This window comes from Hyperolius riggenbachi, chromosome 12 (assembly GCF_040937935.1).
Source record: "Hyperolius riggenbachi isolate aHypRig1 chromosome 12, aHypRig1.pri, whole genome shotgun sequence".
Lineage (NCBI taxonomy): Eukaryota > Metazoa > Chordata > Amphibia > Anura > Hyperoliidae > Hyperolius > Hyperolius riggenbachi.
The window spans coordinates 188,564,709-188,585,672 of NC_090657.1; the positions used below are offsets into that span (position 1 = coordinate 188,564,709).

At 47.4% G+C, this 20,964-nt stretch overlaps 1 protein-coding gene across 1 annotated transcript in view; it reads left to right on the forward strand.

The window, feature by feature from the left end:
- The window catches only part of RBM38 (RNA binding motif protein 38), a 66,508-nt gene that overhangs the window by 24,393 nt on the left and 21,151 nt on the right, over positions 1–20,964 (forward strand). Inside the window, exons 2-3 of the mRNA XM_068263906.1 lie at positions 3,659–3,782; positions 7,223–7,277. Coding sequence (XP_068120007.1) covers positions 3,659–3,782; positions 7,223–7,277 — 179 coding nt within the window. The remainder of the gene's footprint in view (positions 1–3,658; positions 3,783–7,222; positions 7,278–20,964) is intronic.

Consider the following 20,964-nt stretch of genomic DNA (forward strand, 5'->3'; position numbering starts at 1 on the left):
GTAATGGCACAGACAATGGCGATAACGCACCATGTACAGTGTGAACAGCGGGGACACTGTCAGATTTAATGATCCCAACATTGAACCTTCAGGGCCCATTCACACTTGCGTTTGCAAAACCCAACGTTTTTTGTCGGCGTTTTGCAGGAGTGATTTCATGCGGAAAAATCACTGAACACTGCAGTGATTTTTTTCCGTGATTGCGTTTAGTGCTTCTATAGCGCTGAAACGTGATCGCTGGGAAATCGCCTGAAAATGGTGCAGGCGACGCATTTGCGTTTTGCGGCGATTGGCGCAAATCGTCCAAGTAAGAACAGGCCTATAGGGTTTTATTACACTAGCCGCAAATTGCCCAAGTAAGAACGGGCCCATAGGGTTTTATTACACTAGCCGCAAATCGCCCTAGTAAGAACGGGCCCATAGGGTTTTATTACACTAGCGCTTCTAAAAAGCGCTAGCGTTTGAGTGTTGCCAAAATTGTGGCAAAACGCTCTAGTGTAAATGGGCCCTTACAGTAGAGTGCTCAAACAAAAGGGCATTTTCATCAAATGATTGTTGTTCAGTTTTTACTTTCTAATGATGCCCATACATCATGGGCAGATCTACCAAGAGACAGATCTCCCTCTGATTGGAGAGCGATCCGTCAGCTGCCCATACACCGCAGACCGATTCCTGATTTAGGCATGAAATCTCTGGGGAATCGGCCTTGTGATGCTGCATCCGCTGCCTACCGCACTGTCTTCCCCCCCCCCCCCCCCCCCATGTAAAATGTGCCCCCCTCAGTGCAGTATATTTGTGTCCACCGCAGGCTTGGTCTGCAATCCCCATACATACACACGTCCCACGTGGTTGCCAGCGTGGATGTGTGTGTGATGTCCTATGCGCCCATGTTACTCCATGTGGGTTGCATGTGCCCTGAGCCTGTGGTGAATGCAGCTGATTGACCACGACAGCCCGGCATCTTGCAGCATGCTTGATCGATACATGCAACCAATTTCTGCTTAAAATTAGGTGTATTGTCGATCGGGCATGTTCTTCGCAGCACCAATTTTCATTCAATACGATAATAAATATCGGATGGACGATCTGCCGCCAAGCCGATAGATGTAACACCCGACTAAAAGATTATTCAATGACACGGGTGCAGTTTGTGCGTGTATACACACCCTAGCCTCTTGTCATGTTCCCAATGAGGTCTTGCCCTCTGGAGATCTCTTAAGGTGCGTACACACGTCAGATAAAAGTCTTTGGAAAATGAAAGATCACAGACCAATTTTACCCCCTTTCATGTAGTATGAGAGCCATACTCTACACAGTCTATTCTATGGAGCTGAACTCCCCATCAGACAGAAATCTTTCCAAGATGCTGCACACAAAGATGCTGTACACATGCAACAGATCAGTATCTGCAAAAGATCTGTTCCTGCAAAAGATCCGTTCCTGCAAAATGTATTCATAGTCTATGATATCTGCAGATCATCATACACACCTTGTTTAATGGACATTCATCTGCAGATCAGCCAATTATCTGCCGATCTGAAGATCCAACCTGGTGGATCTGATCTACAGATAATTGTCCGTTAAACAAGGTGTGTATGAGGTCTGCAGATATCATAGACTATGAATGCATTTTGCAGGAACAGATCTTTTGCAGATACTGATCTGTTGCATGTGTACAGCATCTGTGTGTGCAGCATCTTGCAAAGAATTTATCTGATGGGGAGTTCAGCTTCATAGAATAGACTGTGTAGAGTATGGCTCTCATACTACATGGAAGGGGGTAAAATTGGTCTGTGATCTTTCATTTTCCAAAGACTTTTATCTGACGTGTGTGCCCACCTATAAATATGCAGCAAATGTCCACGGCTTAGGAAAATTATACATTTAGACTGGCCATTAAATCATTTAAAGGACCCCTGAAGTGAGAGGTACATGGAGGCTGCCATATTTCGTTTTAAACCATGCACATAGTTTGGCTCTACTTTTTTTTATTTTTTTTTATTTTTTTTATGCATCGGTAATATCTGAATCACACACCTGAAACAAGCATGCAGCAAATCCAGTCAGACTACAGTCAACAGTCTGATCTGCTGCATTCTTGTTCAGGGTCTTTGGCTAAAAGTGTTCAAGGCGGAGAATCAGCAGGTCTGCCAGGCAATCTGCGTTGTTTTAAAAGGAAATGCTCCTCTGCTTTTTTTTTTTTTTTTTTTTTTTTTTTTTTTTTTCATAAAGCTGCTCGGACCTTAACTTTAAGGCCAGTTTTACTTCTTTTTTGGTGTTCCGGTGGGTATGTGGTACTCCTTCAACAATCGTATGACCCTGCATCAGTCATATGCATAGCACCCCCTCGCTCAGTGATGTACTCCCTGATGTACATCGCCCATAGACTTCGTTACCCGAAGCACTGTGCATTTCATGCGGTGCTTGCGGTAACGCGCTGCTGCCCTTGTGTTGGCTTGGATACTTTCGCTGCACCACAACAGACCGCAATAAGTGTAAGGGCCTGAGCCCACTAACGCAGTTGTACGCAGCTGTGTCCACTTTTCAGCATCCGTAACACTGATGTGTTTCTGAAAAGCGGACACAACTGTCCACAACTGCGTTAGTGGGCTCAGGCCCTAAAAGTCTCCATAGATTTTCATTGCTTTTGCAGCCCCTTGTGGTAAAATAGTGTAACCCAACACAGGAATTACCTGCAAGTGTAAAAGGGGCCTCCAGGGACCATGATGTGAGGAAATTCACTTCAGGTTAGGCGCTGCGCTGTCCTCTGTTCAAGGTATATAACCTGCTAGGGCGCATAGCTCTTTGCCATGTTGGGGGCAGCCAGTCTGGACTTGTGCACATGCCGTACGGATGCGTTAGTCCTGTTTCTCAGGCAGCCCTTGGAAGTACTTAGTAAGAAGCCTGTATTTCCAAAGGCTGCCTGTGAAATACTGGAGACCCAGCGGGCTGCATACAACAGGATTTACAGTGCAGGAATGATGGGACGTGGCGAGCACCAGGAAGTCTCTATGGGATCCAGAGCCTTCCATCTACTTGGGTAAGTATCTAACAGGTTTGCTTTAAAGTAAACCACTTGCTGGGAACTAACTGTTAACTAGAGACGCTGTACTGCTGTCTCTCAATGTACCTGTTTATGCATTTAAATCAAAGAAAAAAGTTCAGCCTTGACTCCAGATCATGTGACTATGCCAAGTGAGGCATGTTGGGAGAATGACAAGAGCAGAGGCTGTAGGCCGCTCCATCTACCCTATTTCTCTTTATCATTATTAATCCCAAGTATTGCTTATGAACCTATTTTGACAAAGCGCCGTGTAATATGTTGGCACTAATCATTTATAGCATGCTGCCTCCCCTCAGCCATGAAGGGATGGTTTCAATAGTAGGTTGTTGCCTCCTTTTTAGATTTCAGGTGAGATATTTAAAGTAGCTCGTCTTAATCGAGCTACAGAACATCGGTTCTGGAGCCCTTCATGTTGGCCGAGGTGTGGTGACCTCCATATGGTGCTTCATGTTGGTCGCGGTGTGGTGACCTCCCCAGAGCAGGGCAGTGTGTTGGGTGCTTGAGCTGTAGCAGTGGCCCCTAGGTGGATGGCGTTTCCCCTTGAATTGTATTGCAGCTGCTTCCACATCTCAGTCAATATGTTGTTTGTTGCAGGTGACCATGACTGACCGGGCGGCAGCCGACCGAGCTTGCAAAGACCCCAATCCAATCATTGATGGCAGGAAAGCAAATGTCAACCTGGCGTATCTTGGAGCCAAGCCACGAAACGTACAGAGTGGTAAGGATCCCCCTTTTTCTACGAATGTGTTGAAAACCATAGCGGTGACGAGCACTGGGGACGTGGGGCACACGAGCCATGGCGGTGACGAGCACTGGGGACGTGGGGCACACGAGCCATGGCAGTGACGAGCACTGGGGATGTGGAGCACATTAGCCATGGTGGTGACTAGCACTGGGGCCATGGTGGTGACGAGCACTGGGGATGTGGGGCACACGGGCCATGGTGGTGACTAGCACTGGGGATGTAGGGCACACGGGCCATGGCGGTGATGACCACTGGGGATGTGGGGCACACGGGCCATGGCGGTGACGAGCACTGGGGATGTGGGGCACACGGACCATGGCGGTGACTAGCACTGGGGATGTGGGGCACACGGGCCATGGTGGTGACGAGCACTGGGGACGTGGGGCACACTAGCCATGGTGGTGACTAGCACTGGGGATGTGGGGCACATGGGCCGTGGTGGTGACTAGCACTGGGGACGTGGGGCACATGGGCCGTGAGGGTGACTAGCACTGGGGACGTGGGGCACATGGGCCATGGCGGTGACGAGCACTGGGGATGTGGGGCACATGGGCCATGGTGGTGACGAGCACTGGGGACGTGGGGCACATGGGCCGTGGTGGTGACTAGCACTGGGGACGTGGGGCACATGGGCCATGGCGGTGACAAGCACTGGGGATGTGGGGCACATGGGCCATGGCGGTGACAAGCACTGGGGATGTGGGGCACATGGGCCATGGCGGTGACGAGCACTGGGGATGTGGGGCACACGGACCATGGCGGTGACTAGCACTGGGGATGTGGGGCACACGGGCCATGGTGGTGACGAGCACTGGGGACGTGGGGCACATTAGCCATGGTGGTGACGAGCACTGGGGACTTGGGGCACATTAGCCATGGTGGTGACTAGCACTGGGGACGTGGGGCACATGGGCCGTGGTGGTAACTAGCACTGGGGACGTGGGGCACATGGGCCATGGCGGTGACGAGCACTGGGGACGTGGGGCACATGGGCCATGGTGGTGACGAGCACTGGGGACGTGGGGCACACGGGCCATGGTGGTGACTAGCACTGGGGACGTGGGGCACATAAGCCATGGTGGTGACTAGCACTGGGGACGTGGGGCACATTGGCCATGGTGGTGACTAGCACTGGGGACGTGGGGCACATTAGCACTGGGGGACGTGGGGCACATTAGCCATGGTGGTGACTAGCACTGGGGACGTGGGGCACATTGGCCATGGTGGTGACTAGCACTGGGGACGTGGGGCACATTAGCCATGGTGGTGACTAGCACTGGGGACGTGGGGCACATTAGCCATGGTGGTGACTAGCACTGGGGACGTGGGGCACATGGGCCGTGGTGGTGACGAGCACTGGGGACGTGGGGCACATGGGCCATGGTGGTGGCTAGCACTGGGGACGTGGGGCACATGGGCCGTGGTGGTGACTAGCACTGGGGACGTGGGGCACATTAGCCATGGTGGTGACGAGCACTGGGGACGTGGGGCACATAAGCCATAGTGGGCTGCAGCGGAACAATTTGCATGCAAGCTGCAAGGCCTCTTCACAAGCAGCTTCAGGTGAAATGAGGTGAGCTGGGAATATGCAGACACTTCTTGTGTGCTCAGATAATCCATGGAACTTCATGTCACACACATCAGCTGACGCTCAGGAGATTGCTGTGCCCTGGTGAAGCTGTGCTTGCTGATCAGCCACTATTTACACTGCAGGCTGAGAAGGGAGAACAGCTTTTGCAGTTCAGACACAGGAGGGTGGCAGAGTTGATAAAGCAATTAATGGGGGGGGGGGGGGGGGGGGAGGGGTGGAGGAGGAGCGTCTTTGCTAAAGTATAGGATCTGGGCAGACCCTCTCTGAAGTGAGTCCCTGATAGCTGGATATTTGGGGTGTCCAGCAGGAAGTGAGCCCAAGGGCTCTGTGACACTACACGTGAATCCTATTTATTTATTTATTTTCACGGTATAACGTGTATTTTTCTGCTGTACATTTTAGGCCAGGAACCCACTAGGAGCGATTTTCTGAGCGCTTTGTTATTGGAAAACTCTTATGCTATGGGTGTGATCCCACTTGGGCAATGTGAGTTTATAAAAATCCCTCATAGCATTGCATTAGCAAGAGCTTTTTCAAATCGCTAGTGCTTAGAAATCGCTCCTAGTGGGTTTCTAGCCTCAGTGATTTTTGGGCATTCGGGATTAGCACTTTAATATTGCGATCACTGAGTGACGAGAAAGCGATGCATGCATACCTTTTGCGTTTACTGCAAATCGCTGGTGATCACAACAGTGAGATTACTGCTATATACTTTACATTACACTAGCTCTTTAAAAAGCGCTAGCGATCGCCGGCAATTAGCAGTAAACGGCCACTAATTGCCCCAGTGTGAATGGGCCCCAAGAGGCTTGATCCTGCAGGGCCCCACGGACTTCCCAGCTGGCCTACAGTGCTCCCTGCACTCGTACGCCAGTGTGTGCCAGAGTAAGAGCCCTCACCACTGCAAACCACAACCGCTCTGTGATCTGATTGTTCTGTACGGTGTGATGGCGAATTTTCCGGAAAATTGTTTCCAACTTTCAGATCGGATCATGGTCAGTGAAAAACGGGCTTTAAAGGACTACTGTAGTGAGAAGAATATGCAGTGAATCCTAAGGGTAACTATAGCGGCGAGTGGAGGGGGCGGGACTAAGGATGGGCAGAGGAGAAGAGCTGCCACTTACTCCCCGCCCATATTCGACATTCTGCTCAGTCGAAGAATACAACTGAGCAGAACGGGAGTCTCAGGGGGAGGGGGGGATGGTGCTTTGTAGTGATGGGAATTCCGGCTCTTCTCGGAGAATCGGCTCTTCTGAATCAGCTCCCATTAAAGAGCCGGCTCTTACGGCTCTGAATCGGCTCTTCATTAAATATCACTAGACGCCACTCAAAATCGGAGTAAAAGCCCCGCCCCGTCTCCATGACAACTCCAGACTGCTTCTCTGACTGGGCCAATCCCTCATGCTACTGCTCTGCTCCGCCCCATACACTCCTACAAGCTGCAAGAGGACTATATCTCCCAGCATGCCTCAGCGCCCTTTATTACACAGCAAATCAGAGCTGTGTGGGGCGGCTGAGGCATCGGCTCTTTCGGAACTGAGAACCAGCTCTTGTCGTTCGTGAATGACCCATCACTAGTGCTGTGTGCTATAGTCACAGCACCAATGATAAAACAATATTAAAAAGTGTCGGGTGGGAGGGGACCAGGTCAGGGGTACTTCAAAGATATAGTCAAGTCTGAGCATTCACTTTATAACTGGCATGGTTTTTTTTTTTGTTTTTTTTCTTGTATTGTGGGTAGTCAATAATTAGCATATTACGGTACTTCTCCTAGCAATGACTTACACTGAAGCATTGTATTTTTGTGTTTTTATTTTTACAGGCTTTACGATTGGAGTACAACAGTTACATCCGGCCTTCATTCAGAGACCTATCGGGTGAGTCCGTTGAACGATTTTTCTCTTTTTTTTCTTTTATTGTGGGGAAGACTTGTGGCTCAGTGTGGAAATATGCTGCTCTGCAGATTGACTAACATAGGAGGGATGTCCCTTCCCCCAACCTTTCAGTATACTGAATAGGCCATCCTAGTTTCCTGTGTGCACCAGGATGGGGTTGTTTGGAGTGTTGCCTCCACAGATAATTTCATATTGCCCTTACTATTACTGTTAGGAGCTGTGATTGGATCGTAATAAGGGGCATTCCATTCTCTATCACTGCTACAATTTGCATACATGTTTAACTACTTTAAGACCGGCTAACTCCAATGGACGTGGCCGCAGCGGCAGCCCTGGGATCGACTAACGCCAATTGGCGTCAAGTCCTGGAGCTGCACTTTGCAGGAGATCGCGCGCAGGCTGCACGCGCATCTCCCTCTTCAGTCTCCGAGCAGCTATTGCCACAGCTGTCCACCTGGGGGACAAGAGAGCAATCGGCTCTCATAGGCAGAAGCCTATGACAGCCGATCGAGTGATTGGCCAGCTGGGGGGAGGGAGGGGATTGGAGAGAAACAAAATAGGACAAAAACAGTTAAAATCATTAAAAATGAACATAAATATTGATTTTAAAAAAATAAACGCGGGTGGGGGTGGGGGGGGAGGTGGGTTAGTGGAATCACTTGTGTGCTGTGTTGTTCGGCCCTGCAACTGTGCCTTAAAGCTGCAGTGGCCAATTACGAAACAAACAGCCTGGTCTTTAGGGGGGTTTACCACTGTGGTCCTCAAGTGGTTAATGCAAACTTTGTGCTGGTTTCTATTGGGCCAATCAAATCGAGCAGGAAAGGTGGTTTATTTTTTTTTTGGGGGGGGGGGCTCATCCATGTCCATTTTTAGCATTTTAATTTGGAAAATCCTGGAGTCGATCTCTACATTTGACATGCGTAGATGAATGGTGGGACACCTAGGCAGGGACCGCTGGTCATGCTGCTTTCTGATTTATATCGAGCTGCTGAAGTACACCTGTCATTAGGGCTATAGCCGTTCCCATGTTGATGTCTGATTAGTGTCACACTGTGGTGAGCTCCCCGGGGGCGGGACATCGCTGTTCTCTCTGAAACATGCAGATTGCCTTTTGTACTTTATGCCTTTTGAGAAAAGTCAATTTGCATGTTTCAGCGCACTGATCCGCCCATCTGGGTGTGACTACACATGCCCCGTTTTTAGCTATGGCTAAAGAGTGAGTTTGTGCTCCAATACGCGTGAGATGATGTCTCTGTCCAGAACAATTTGCCAGTAAAGATTGGACTTTTATCCCATTTGGTCAAGCGGACTTTATTTCTACCTCTGTCGTTTGGTCTGGCTTCACCTGGTCCTGCTCCCCATTTTGGCATGGGGGTGTGGTGAGCGGTGTTTCCTTAGCAAGATGAGTACAGGTTACTAGCCGTGTGTGTGTGTGTGTCTCAACACATTGTTGGAGGTATTGGTGTAATCCACCATTAATCAGATGCTGTCCCATGGTCCTGACAGTCTAATGCCCCATCTACAACATACAATTATTTTTTTTTTTATTCTATTCAATCCATGTCCGATCGGGATTCGATTCAATTTGCCACTGCAAAATAATGGCAAATTGAATCGAATCTATTCCCGATCGGACATGTCGGATTAAATCGAATCGGACAAAACATTGTATGGTGTAGATAGGGCTTAAGCCCCATCTTCACCATACAGTTTTTTGTTTTTGTTTGTTTTTTTTGCGCGATTCGATTCAATCCGACATGTCTGATCAAATCGCACAAAAAAATTGTATGGTTTAGATGGGGCTTTAACGCCCTTCCTACTACCTGTGCTCAACCATGCTGCTAGGGCAAGCGGATCTGTGGTTTGGTCTCTGGGAGAAACCCTGCACTGTCCATGCAGACAGGAATTATTATGGGAATGACCTCTGTGCTGCAATAAAGGGACCATACATTGGCAGACGGCCCTCTGATGCGCCCAAAAGATAAATCCCTACCTGACATCTGATCTGAGAGATCTATTCCTGCCACACAAATTTTCAACAGACCTCAGCATCTTCCCCTTTTTTTTTTTTTTTTTTTTTTTATCTAAGCAGTGAAAGTCTGGAATTGGGGCCATCAATTTCTTAATGAAGGAAGCCTTGTTTATTATCTCTGGATTTATCTGTCTCCTGCTCTCTCTTTCTTTCTCTCTCTCGCTCTGTTGCGCTCTTTTGCTGTGTGTTGCGCTCTCTAGCGCACTTTTTTTCTTTTTGGCTCTCGCGCGCTTTCTTTTTTGGCTCTGTCTCTTTCCCTGGGACTGTTGCAGTGGAAGTCTCACACAGGGTGTCTATCTTCCATTCCCCCCCCCCCCCCCCCTCTCTCTCGGGTGGCTGTGTAGCCTCAGCGGTCTCCCCAGCCGTTGGGAGAAATCTCAGACAGATGTTGTGCTGGGTCCCTGACTCCCTGTGATAGTGGTCTATTGTCTGGGCCCCTTTCAGTGGCTTATCCGCTCCTTTCTCTAGCACGCCAGAACAGTCCGCTAATTGGGCACGGCAGCTGTTCTGGAAAACACGAGTGATTCGGGGAGAACAATAGACACAACACAATGCGAGCCGTTTAACCCTTCCCTGCCCCTCTGCGGCCGGTTCCCTGCCTTTTCCCGAGGGCTGCCCTGGCCGATCGCTGGTTAACTGCGCTGTCAGGCTGAGGGAGGGCGGCACCAGCTGTGCGCCTTTATCATTATTTTATAATTATGGAAGGCCGGGGTGATGTACTCTCTGTAGAAAGAGGAATAATGCGCGGCGCTGGTGACATGACACAAATGGTCGCTGCGCTTCTGGAAGTGTGCTGGGGTGATGGCGCCGGCCTTTGTTAGGGCTGGCCCTGGAAAACCCCCTCTGTTTTCTCTTGGATTTCAATTTTTCCCCCTCTTCCTTATGCTTTATTTGTAAGCATTCTGAGTGGTTCCTTCCCTTTTTTATTTATTTATTTTTGTTTTGTTTAACTATGTTGACTTTTTTGCCCGTAAAGGACAACTGTAGTGAGAGGTATATGTAGGTTGCCATATTGATTTCCTTTTAAGCAATGCCAGTTACCTGACCGCCCTGCTGAGCGATTTGCCTGCAGAATCGCACCAGAAACAAGCATGCAGCTAATCTTGTCAGATCTGACAATGACAAATGCCTGATCTGCATGCTTCATCAGGGTCTATAGCTACAAGTATTAAGCCCAATCTACACGATAAGATTCTTTGTACGATTCCATTACGATTCTATTTACGATTTGATTAAATCCGACATGTCCGATCGGGATTCGATGCAATTCGATTTGCCATTGTTTTGCAATGGCAAATCGAACTGAATCGAATCCTGATCGGACATGTCGGATTTAATCGAATCGTAAATCGAATCGTACAAAGAATCTTATCGTGTAGATTGGGCTTTAGAGGCAGAGGATCAGCAGGACTGCCAGGCAACTGGTATTGCTTAAAAGGAAATCAATATGGCAGCCTCCATATACCGCTCACTACAGTTATCCTTTAAACTATACCATATGCCTGGCAGCCCTGCTGATCTATTTGGCTGCAGTATTCACAAAAAACAAAAATGTCTCATCACCTAAATGATAAAAATAACCTTTAAGCACATTTACAAGCAAAATAATCACTCAATGTTGTTCCTGATGAACTTTTTAATAATTTTTTTCTTCCCTTAATTAGATTATATTTTTGCTTTTTGGGAGCTTAAAAGTGTAACATAAGGTGAAAAAGCTTTGAACTATGCCCATAGTCAGAAATGCCTGATCCACTGCATGCTTGTTCAGGGGCAATGGCTAAATTTGGCAACTGGCAATGCTTAAAAGAGAACCCAAGGTGTGTCTGTGTGTGTGTGTCTGTGTGTGTGTGTGTCTGTGTGTGTGTCTGTGTGTGTGTCTGTGTGTGTGTGTGTCTGTGTGTGTGTGTGTCTGTCTGTGTGTGTGTCTGTGTGTGTGTGTCTGTGTGTGTGTGTCTGTGTGTGTGTCTGTCTGTGTGTGTCTGTGTGTGTGTGTGTGTGTCTGTGTGTGTGTGTGTGTGTCTGTGTGTGTGTGTGTGTGTCTGTGTGTGTGTGTCTGTGTGTGTGTGTCTGTGTGTGTGTGTGTGTGTGTGTCTGTGTGTGTGTGTGTGTGTGTGTGTCTGTGTGTGTGTCTGTGTGTGTGTGTGTGTCTGTGTGTGTGTCTGTGTGTGTGTGTGTGTGTGTGTGTGTGTGTGTGTGTGTGTGTGTCTGTGTGTGTGTCTGTGTGTGTGTCTGTGTGTGTGTCTGTGTGTGTGTGTGTGTGTGTGTGTGTGTGTGTGTGTGTCTGTGTGTGTGTGTCTGTGTGTTAAACCCCTGTGCAGACTCCTGCACACACAGAAGAAAAACTTTCGGAGCCATCTTGGCACCGAATCTAGCATGTGTACAGCTGTCCCCTGCGGTCAATTACAGATCATGCACACAGGATCTTTGAGCGGCAGCGTTTCACGACCACATTATTCAGCTCCTTACTGCAGCTGCTTGGAGCCTCATATATTGTGCACTGCTGTCACTGCTTTCTCCTCCCTCTCCATAGCAATGGTACAGGTCACTTGGCTTTAGCCCAGCAGCATGTCCGTACAGCACTTGGGCCTCAAATTGTATTTGTGTTTTTATTCCTGGTTGGTACAGGTAACAGTTATGAAAGGTAGGTCAAAATGTGGAAACTAGTTTAAAAGTCATCCTCCTTACCTTATCAGTATCGTAATGGTTGTAGTGTACGTTAAATTAAAGGACATCTGAAGTGAAAGCAATATGGAGGCTGACATTTTGTCCTTTTTTAAACCATACCAGTTGCCTGGCTGCCCTGCTAATCCTCTGCCTCTAATACTTTTGGCCATAAACCCTGAACAAGCGCTTTTAACCATGCTGCAAGATAATGCTTTTTGCACTTACCCTCATTGAGCAGTATGTGCCGCTCAGCTATAGCCAAACAGCATATGTGTACAGCGCTCATTTATTAACCTCCTGAGCGGTCTGGACGAGCTCAGCTCGTCCATCACCGCCGGAGGCTGCCGCTCAGGCCCTGCTGGGCCGATTTCCACCAAATAAAGTGCAGCACACGCAGCCGGCACTTTGCCAGCCGCGTGTGCTGCCTGATCGCCGCCGCTCTGCGGCGATTCGCCGCGAGCAGCGGCGAAAGAGGGCCCCCCTAGCCGCCTGAGCCCTGCGCAGCCGGAACAAAAAGTTCCGGCCAGCGCTAAGGGCTGGATCGGAGGCGGCTGACGTCAGGACGTCGATATAAGCAAAACTAGGAAGGCCGCTCATTGCGGCCTTCCTTGTTTATTCTGGGCGCCTGAGGCGATCGGAAGATCGCCTCCGGAGCGCCCTCTAGTGGGCTTTCATGCAGCCAACTTTCAGTTGGCTGCATGAAATAGTTTTTTTTTTATTTAAAAAAAACCCTCCCGCAGCCACCCTGGCGATTTAATCAGAACGCCAGGGTGGTTAAACTTTCACTTTAATTCTCAATCAGTAATTGTTAGGGGGGACAGGATCTGTGCATCCATTCCAAGCTTTACACTTGGAAGCCATTTGCAGCCTGTACTTTACTGTCAGTATTCTCTACTGAAGCACTGAGCACCTCTGCAGAGAAAGTTTATTTGACTGTGGTGTTCAGCATACACGGCAGCTAGTTTACTATCCGTACAGGCACAGGGTAAAAAAAAATCACACGTACAGATGAGATGGCACACACTGCAGCTAGCTTACAATCCATACTAGACACAGAGTAACAGCTTATACTGGACATAGCAGAGATCAGCACACACTGCAGCTAGGTTACTATCCATATTGGGCACATAACAGCTCATACTGAAAGCTTGCAAGGGCAGGGCTTTCACACCCTTTTGTGTCTTGGATTTTGTTGTTCTTTCATAGCTTGCTTGTTATACATTTGTATTCCTTATGTTACATCTGTGATTGTTATCACCAGTTCTGTATTTTGCACCAGTGTCCATACTTAATGTATATCCTTGTCTGTATTCTGTACCCCTTTCTGTTTTCCTACTTTGTACAGAGCCACAGAATATGTTGGTGCTTTATAAATCAATAATAATAATAATAATAATAATAATATACTGTACATACTGAAGGTAGCAGAGATCAGCAAAAACTGCAGCTAGTTTACCATCAGTATTAAGGGGCCCATACACTCAGCCGATTAGCGAGCGATCGATCGCAAATCAATTGCCCGGTCAATTGATTTGCGGACGATTTAGATCGATTTCAATCTATCTGACATGCTGGAAAATCTAGGTCTATCTGATGAGATTGCTTATCAATTTGCTTTGGACCTAATGGAAATGTGATGGCAAAAAAATGCCATCAAATCGATTTTTCGATAGATTTCATACTGAAATTTATTGGAAATCTGTCCCTAGTAAAAAAAAATTCCTAAACACATCAGATCAGAAAATCTATCTGCTGCTAATCTTAAGGTGGCCATACACTGGTCGATTTGCCATCCCTCTCTGATCGAATCTGATCAGAGGGATCGTATGGCTGCCTTTACTGCAAACAGATTGTGATTCGATTTCACTAATAAACCTATCACAATCTGTGGAGCTGCGTTCTGTGCGCATTGCGCTGTGCGTTCTGCAAGGTATTGATTTTCCCATGTAATGTGCCTCTTTCACATCTATGCGCTAAGCTGCGTTACAAAAACTTAGCATTGCATGCATTTCTGTGCGCTGAGCTGTAAAGCGCACATCAATGCATGTGAATGGGTGCGCTTTTGTAGCGCATAGAACAGGGGTCTCCAAACGTTTTGAGTCGAGGGCCGGGTCAACATACTTCATACTGCTGTGGGGCCGAAGTATACATAAAATGATGTAGAAGTCTTTGCGGGCCAGACAGTGAAGCATATCCAGGTGACAACCTGCAGTCCAATTGGACAACAGTGTCACCTGATGTCTAATTTGAATGAAAACCAGCGAATTACTGGTTTCTGGCTTCATTCTATATGCGGACGACCAAAATTTAAAGATGTAGCTGACCACATCTATAATACAATTTGTGTGTGGGGGGGGCCGGTAAAAAAGCCTCAGGGGGCCACATGCGGGCCTTAGTTTGAGGACCACTGGCATAGAAGCTCACACAAGCGTATAGATGCGCATGTGTATTTTTTTTTTTTTTTTTTTTTTTTTTTTTACCCCTAAATGGGAAAAAAAATTTAATTTTGAAATCAAATCTTCAAGTGCTACAATGAGCAAAACGTGCTTAAAAAAAAAAAGCTTATAATGTACACACTGTAGATGTCCTTGCATCTATTAAAAACAAAAAATAAATGCAAATTTTTGTCTTCAATGCAAATGTAAACTGCATGCAGGTCAGAACAAGAAAGAAATGGCAGAAAGGGTATCTGCATGAAGTAATGACTAGAGACATGCAATTTGCATTACACTGACACTCAAGCTGGTACGATTTGCATATCTGACCAATTCACCTTATAAAAACAAAGGCCCTGGTCAACAGAACACACTAGCTTCACCCCCTTAGCACTGTCTATGTATTTTATTGTCTGCATCAGAAGCCTGTGTTTGGGTTGGAGTTTGTAGTTTTTTAGTAATTGTGCTCAGTGTGTGCCACTAATGAGAAGCATCTGACCTATTCATAGTGTTTATAAAAATTGCTTTTCTATACACAAGATATTAAAAACATCCCAAAATGGAACTATTTTTCATAACACATCACACTTCCGTTCATATTCAGTAAAAATCCATATGCATGCCTCAATTTGGTTGTTGTTACCGGTAATTGTACAGATCTGCGAAAGATGTTGACGCTATATAGAGTATATTCATGTCACAAACTGTCCCTCAGGTGCTCAACAATCCCCTACCATAGTCATAGGTGTACGTATGTAACGTGTTGTGTATGTTTCATAGTCTAGGGCCAATTTAGGGGGAAACCATTAACTTATCTGTATGTTTTGGGATGTGAGAGGAAACCGGAGTGCCAGGAGGAAACCCACACATACACAGGGAAAACATACAAACTCCGTGCAGATAGTGCCCTGACAAGGATTCAACCCGGGGATCCAGCGCTGCAAAGCGAGTGCTAATCACTATGCCACCGTGCTGCTGACTATTGTCTGTCTACAACCCCATAAATGTCTTTCTTCACTCTCCCTAGGACCCATTGCTTTTAGTCAATCCCATATTTGTTTTGCTTCAGTAGTGTCCGAATGACATCAGAAACAAGCATGCAGCTAATCTAGTCAGATCTGACAATGTTAGAAACCCCTGATCTGCTGCATACTTGTTCAGGGTCTATGGCTAAAAGATTAGAGACAGAGGAGCAGCAGGGCTGCCAGGCAACTGGTTTTGCTTGCTTCAGTTGTCCTTGAAGTTCTCCTGGTGTGCTCCTTTGGCTTAAAGAGACTCCGTAACAAAAATTGCATCCTGTTTTTTATCATCCTACAAGTTCCAAAAGCTATTCTAATGTTTTCTGGCTTACTGCTGCACTTTGCACTATCACAGTCTCTGTAATAAATCAACTTATCTCTCTCTTGTCAGACTTGTCAGCCTGTGTCTGGAAGGTTGCCAAGTTCTTCAGTGTTGTGGTTCTGCTATGAACTCCCCCCTCCTGGCCCCTCTATGCACACTGCCTGTGTATTATTTAGATTAGAGCAGCTTCTCTCTTCTCTCATCTTTTACAAGCTGGATAAATCGTCCTCTGAGCTGGCTGGGCTTTCACATAGTGAGGAATTACAGACAAGGGCAAAGCTGTTTGCAAGAAGAAAAGAGCAGCCTGAAACTTCAGTGCATGAGAGATGCAGGGGGAAAGAAACACACAAATGATCTCTTGAGATTCAAAAGGAAGGGTGTATACAGCCTGCTTGTGTATGGATGTATTTTCTATGTGTGGACATACTGTACATTAACCTACTTCCTGTTTTGGTGGCCATTTTGTTTGTTTATAAACAAACTTTTAAAAACTGTTTTTAACCACTTTTAATGCGTCGGGGAGCGGCGAAATTGTGTCAGAGGGTAATAGATGTCCCCTAACGCACTGGTATGTTTACTTTTGTGCGATTTTAACAATACAGATTCTCTTTAAGCCTGGGCCAGAAGCTGAGTGGTTGGCTAGAGATGACGTCTGTATGGAAGGTCTCGGTGTTTTCCCTCTGACGTTCCTCTGTTGTTCTTCCTGCTGAGTGTTCAGAACTTGCCCTGGGTTTGCCCTGTGTGTTCTCAGGCCTCATGTTGGGTCTGCACAGCTGGGGAACGCCTGAGCCATGAGTCTGCATGACACAGCAAATGATAGAGCATGTGGCCTCCTCGCCCCACAGCTTGTGCAGGAGAGATTTCCCCAGGAGCAGCATTACTTCAGACCTCCTCCTCTGAGGGGACTGATCCAAAACCATAAATACTGTACAAGCCTGTGAGGGAATAAATATCAGCCTGCAACCCTTGAGCTAAGGTGGGAGAGAACGGTCAATGGACCTACCACCTCATGGGGTCATCTAGCTGTTCCACACAGTGCTGATTCTCCCCCCTTCCACCCCTCCAGGGAGACCTGCTGCTAATCGCTCACCACTGAGGAGACAAGATGGCCCTATCAAATGTTTTTGTTTATTTCCTCTTGCAAATAAAATCCTGCCATATATGGTAATAGAGATTTGGCCCAATTTCTGTGGTAGTGGAATAAAACTGGACATAGACAATTTTACTTACCTCTAGCTTCCTGTAGTCCCTCTGTGGCCTTGCCGTCATCCTGCGCCCCTCTGTTCAGCTGCAGTGCCCTTCTAACAGCCCAACTATCCAGCCACCTGATCAGCTATGTCGTCTGTTTTTTGTTTTGTTTTTTTCTATAATAAAGGGACCCTGAGAAGTCAATAAAAATGAAATTGGTACTTTACCTGGGGCTTCCTCCAGCCAGGGTCGGATTTGTACATTTTACTGCCCACTGTGCCTCTTGCACACTACATGTGATTCCGATTTTGAATTTGACACAATTGCGTCTTATTTTTATTTTTTTAATCTGTACTGCATGCTGCGTTTTTTTCCCCCGGCATTTTTCTTCTTGTGTTGATGGCATCCAGGGAAAATTGGCATTGCAAATCGGAATCAGGAGTCTGATTTGCATTGTGCAAGAGGCCTCAACCCCACTTTGTCCCCTGTCTCCCTTGGTCTTGAGAACCCTCATCCTATGCTCCCCTGTCCTATGCTTCCCCTATCCTTTGCTGGGCTCTATTGCTCTGCCCTGTGGAAGCAGGGTGGCCATGGACCCCTTGATTCATGGTGCCTTAGGCCATGGCCTCTGTGGCCTTGCCTTAAAGCCAGCCCACGGCATCCTCCTGGCTGTTACCGGCGACTTTTGGGCTGAAGGTCGGCAGTACACTTCCTGGATGGCCACGCTACGTGTCATCATGCCAGCCAGTACGACAGTCCTGCACATGCACTGGTTTCTAACTCTGAACCGCGCATGCGCAGGATTTTTCACGCCAGCCAGCATGACTCGTAGCATGCCCGTCCAGGAAGTATACTGCTGACCTTCAGCCTGAAAGTCGCAGGACCGGCAGAGGAGCCAGGAGGATGCTGGGAGACCTTGCAGCCTACGGTGGGCTGGAGGAGGCCCCAGGTAAGTCCCAGTTTCATTTTTGCCAGATCAGGATACCTTTTTTAAATGAATAGCTCCAAAACTAGCCTTTTTAAACTGCCGCTTTAGTTGCTGTATGGGTCGTCTTGCTTCTCAGTGTTTCAACCACGATTGAGCAATGGGAAGCTGCGCCTTGTTAAGTGGTGCCGCCATCTTGCATTTTTATCTTTTCCCCTTTGGCTAATGAGTAGAGCCTGGAATTCATCTGCTTATATGGCCTGATAAAAACAATTAAAACAATGCTTGTTGTCCAGTAGGGCCAGTGCTAGGCGAAATGGGGTCTTGGTTGAAAATGATCCAGGGTCTGAAAGCGTGCAGGCATCAAATTCCTTGATTGCCTGAGCTTGGGCAGTGCTTGGAAACATTGTGGGTGTCGCTGCTTGACACTCGGAGTGACTTCATAGGGGCGCAGCAGATGAATCGGGCACCAAATACATAAAGATAAATAACTATAAACTCCTCCACCCAGTTTTCATTTAAGTAAGGGCTATTAGTACACATTTTACGTTTGGTGGGGGGAGAGACATTGGCTATCATTCATAGAAGTGCTGTCGGTAAATGAAATCCGTGCGGGGAAACACCGCTGTCGGTATTTCAGCCTTCTGGGTGGTCATTCATAAAAATGTTGCCTGTTGCGCTAGAAGTGCGGAGATATCCCGCTGTAGGCTGTCGGTAGGCATACGGAAACAGGAGAAGCTGGCCGAGTCCCTCAGTGCGGTGTTCTCTCTGCTGCTGCTTGGGAGGTCTCTCCCATTCACTACAATGTGTTCCGCATGCTTATCGCTACATCCAGGGGAGCTGTAATCCCCGTCCGCATACCGCCTGCGTTAGTTTTTATGAATTGATATTTTGTTACATTTCTGCATGGAATCACCGCATACTGCAATGATTTATCGCTCTGCTCGGGAAAGTCCGATTCGAATGCGGAAACAGCCTTCATAAATACACATTTTGCTTTGTGGTCGGTAAAGTCGGCTGTTTTTAGCATTTCCGCATGCGGGAACGCTTTATGAATGATAGCCATTGTCCTGGAGGTCTGTCGGCTGTCCGGAGATAAAACGCCACTACTACCATGCGCTGTATCAAGCCTTTTTGAGTGAGATCTTTCTAGAATGCTGATTCAATCGTTCGAATCCATTTTGGACAGAAATCTATCTAAATGACAATTGGGCAACCAATTTGTTGCATCAATCTCTGCCGGATTTGATCCTTTATGATCGAATTGGACCGATATTGATGCCGCAGATCAAGTAATGTATATGGGAACCTTTTTAAATGGGGCAGTGCAAGATTGATTTCTCGTAGGCAGAAGGCCATTGTGCTTCCTGGGTTTTATAGAGGAACTGTAACCCAAGATAGAACTTCATTGTGGTGAAACCCCTCCCGCAGTGTGATGTCATGACCATGGTCCTGACCGTTTCCTGTCTGAACCTCGCTGCATTGTGGGAAATAACAGCCTTTTTACAGCTGCCAGATTATCCCTTTTGTGCATAGAACTCTCTGTAAACCAAGATTCTGCAGAGATCACTGGCAGTACTAAAGATGTCACCCCCAGTGGTAGATTTCAGAAAATAAATCAGGGAGAGGAAAGATTTTACAATGGGCAAACACTGACCACTCTATAAATGAATATTGTGAACAATAAGCAATTTTATTCATTGTCATTTTCACTACAGTTCCTTAGTCTTTACAGGGTGCTTGGATGGGTTTTTGCAACGGACTTGCATAGTTCAGGTATACTTTAAACAGACTTGTCCTATCCCTTTGAATGACTGCCATTAGCTGGTTGGTCGATCTGCCAAACAAGCCTTTCTATTTATAGAGTGAGACCTCCTTATGAACTCCTATCTTGCCGTGTGCAGCTTATTATAAAGGATTCTGTTTTAATAACGCGGGTCCGTTGCCATAGCAGAACTGACCCTCTGCGTCTTCGTTCCCGGGGAGGCCTATCTTCTGCAGCGACCGGCTTCAGCGCAGGGAAGTTTCGGAATGCGGATTATAAAGCTGATCTATGGGGCAACTGTGGCAGAATCCTCACTGTTTAAACACATCGTATATCGCTGGGTGATTAGTATAGGGCTGGAACAATACAAATCCTTCCTGTCCCATTCCGCTTGTTTTATCGCTGCAAATTGATCGTAAGCACTTTTCAAAGGAGGAATCTTTAATTTACCGCCGGCTCCGGCCGTCGTTTACTTTACGGAGAGCCAAGAAAGGCGAGCAAAATACCGCCGTGTAGATGCCTGGGAGGGCCGCCTGCAGTGATTGCTGGGCTGAGGGGGAGGGGATGGCAGAGATAATAAATTGCCACAGCAAAAGGGGGAGATGGTCAAGAAAGGGGGGGTGAGGGGGCGGAGCAGCCATATTTGGCGCCACATAACCTCAGAATGCCTCTGTAGAAATTGGGCAGTGCCAGGGCATCGGATGTCGGTGGTGATTTTTGCACGCTTTAGCCAGTATGCCATGCTCGTTAAAGGAAACTGAAGCAAGAGGTATATGGAGGCTGCCATATTTATTTCCTTTTTTTAAAATGGATCTGAACTTTTGAACAGAACAGAAGGAAACACAGAGAAATGCACTCTGTATGTATGAAAACTTTAGTCCAGGCATGGGCAAGCTTGTAGTGATGGGTCGTTCACGAACGAGCCGGCTCTAAGAGCCGGCTCTTTGCTGTGAACGACAAGAGCCGGCTCTCAGTTTTGAAAGATCCGATGCCTCAGCCGCCCCACACAGCTCTGATTTTCTGTGTAATAAAGGGCGCTGAGGCATGCTGGGAGATGTAGTCCTGTAGTTGCAGCTTGTAGGAGTGTATGGGGCAGGCCAGAGCAGTAGCAGAAGGGATTGCCGCAGTCAACGATGCAGTCTGGAGTTGTCATGGAGACGGGGGCGGGGCTTTTCCTCCGATTCTGAGTGGTGTCCAGTGATATTTAATGAAGAGCCGATTGAGAGCCGAAAGAGCCGGCTCTTTAATGGGAGCCGATTCAGAAGAGCCGATTCTCCGAGAAGAGCCGGAATTCCCATCACTACAAGCTTGGCCCTCCT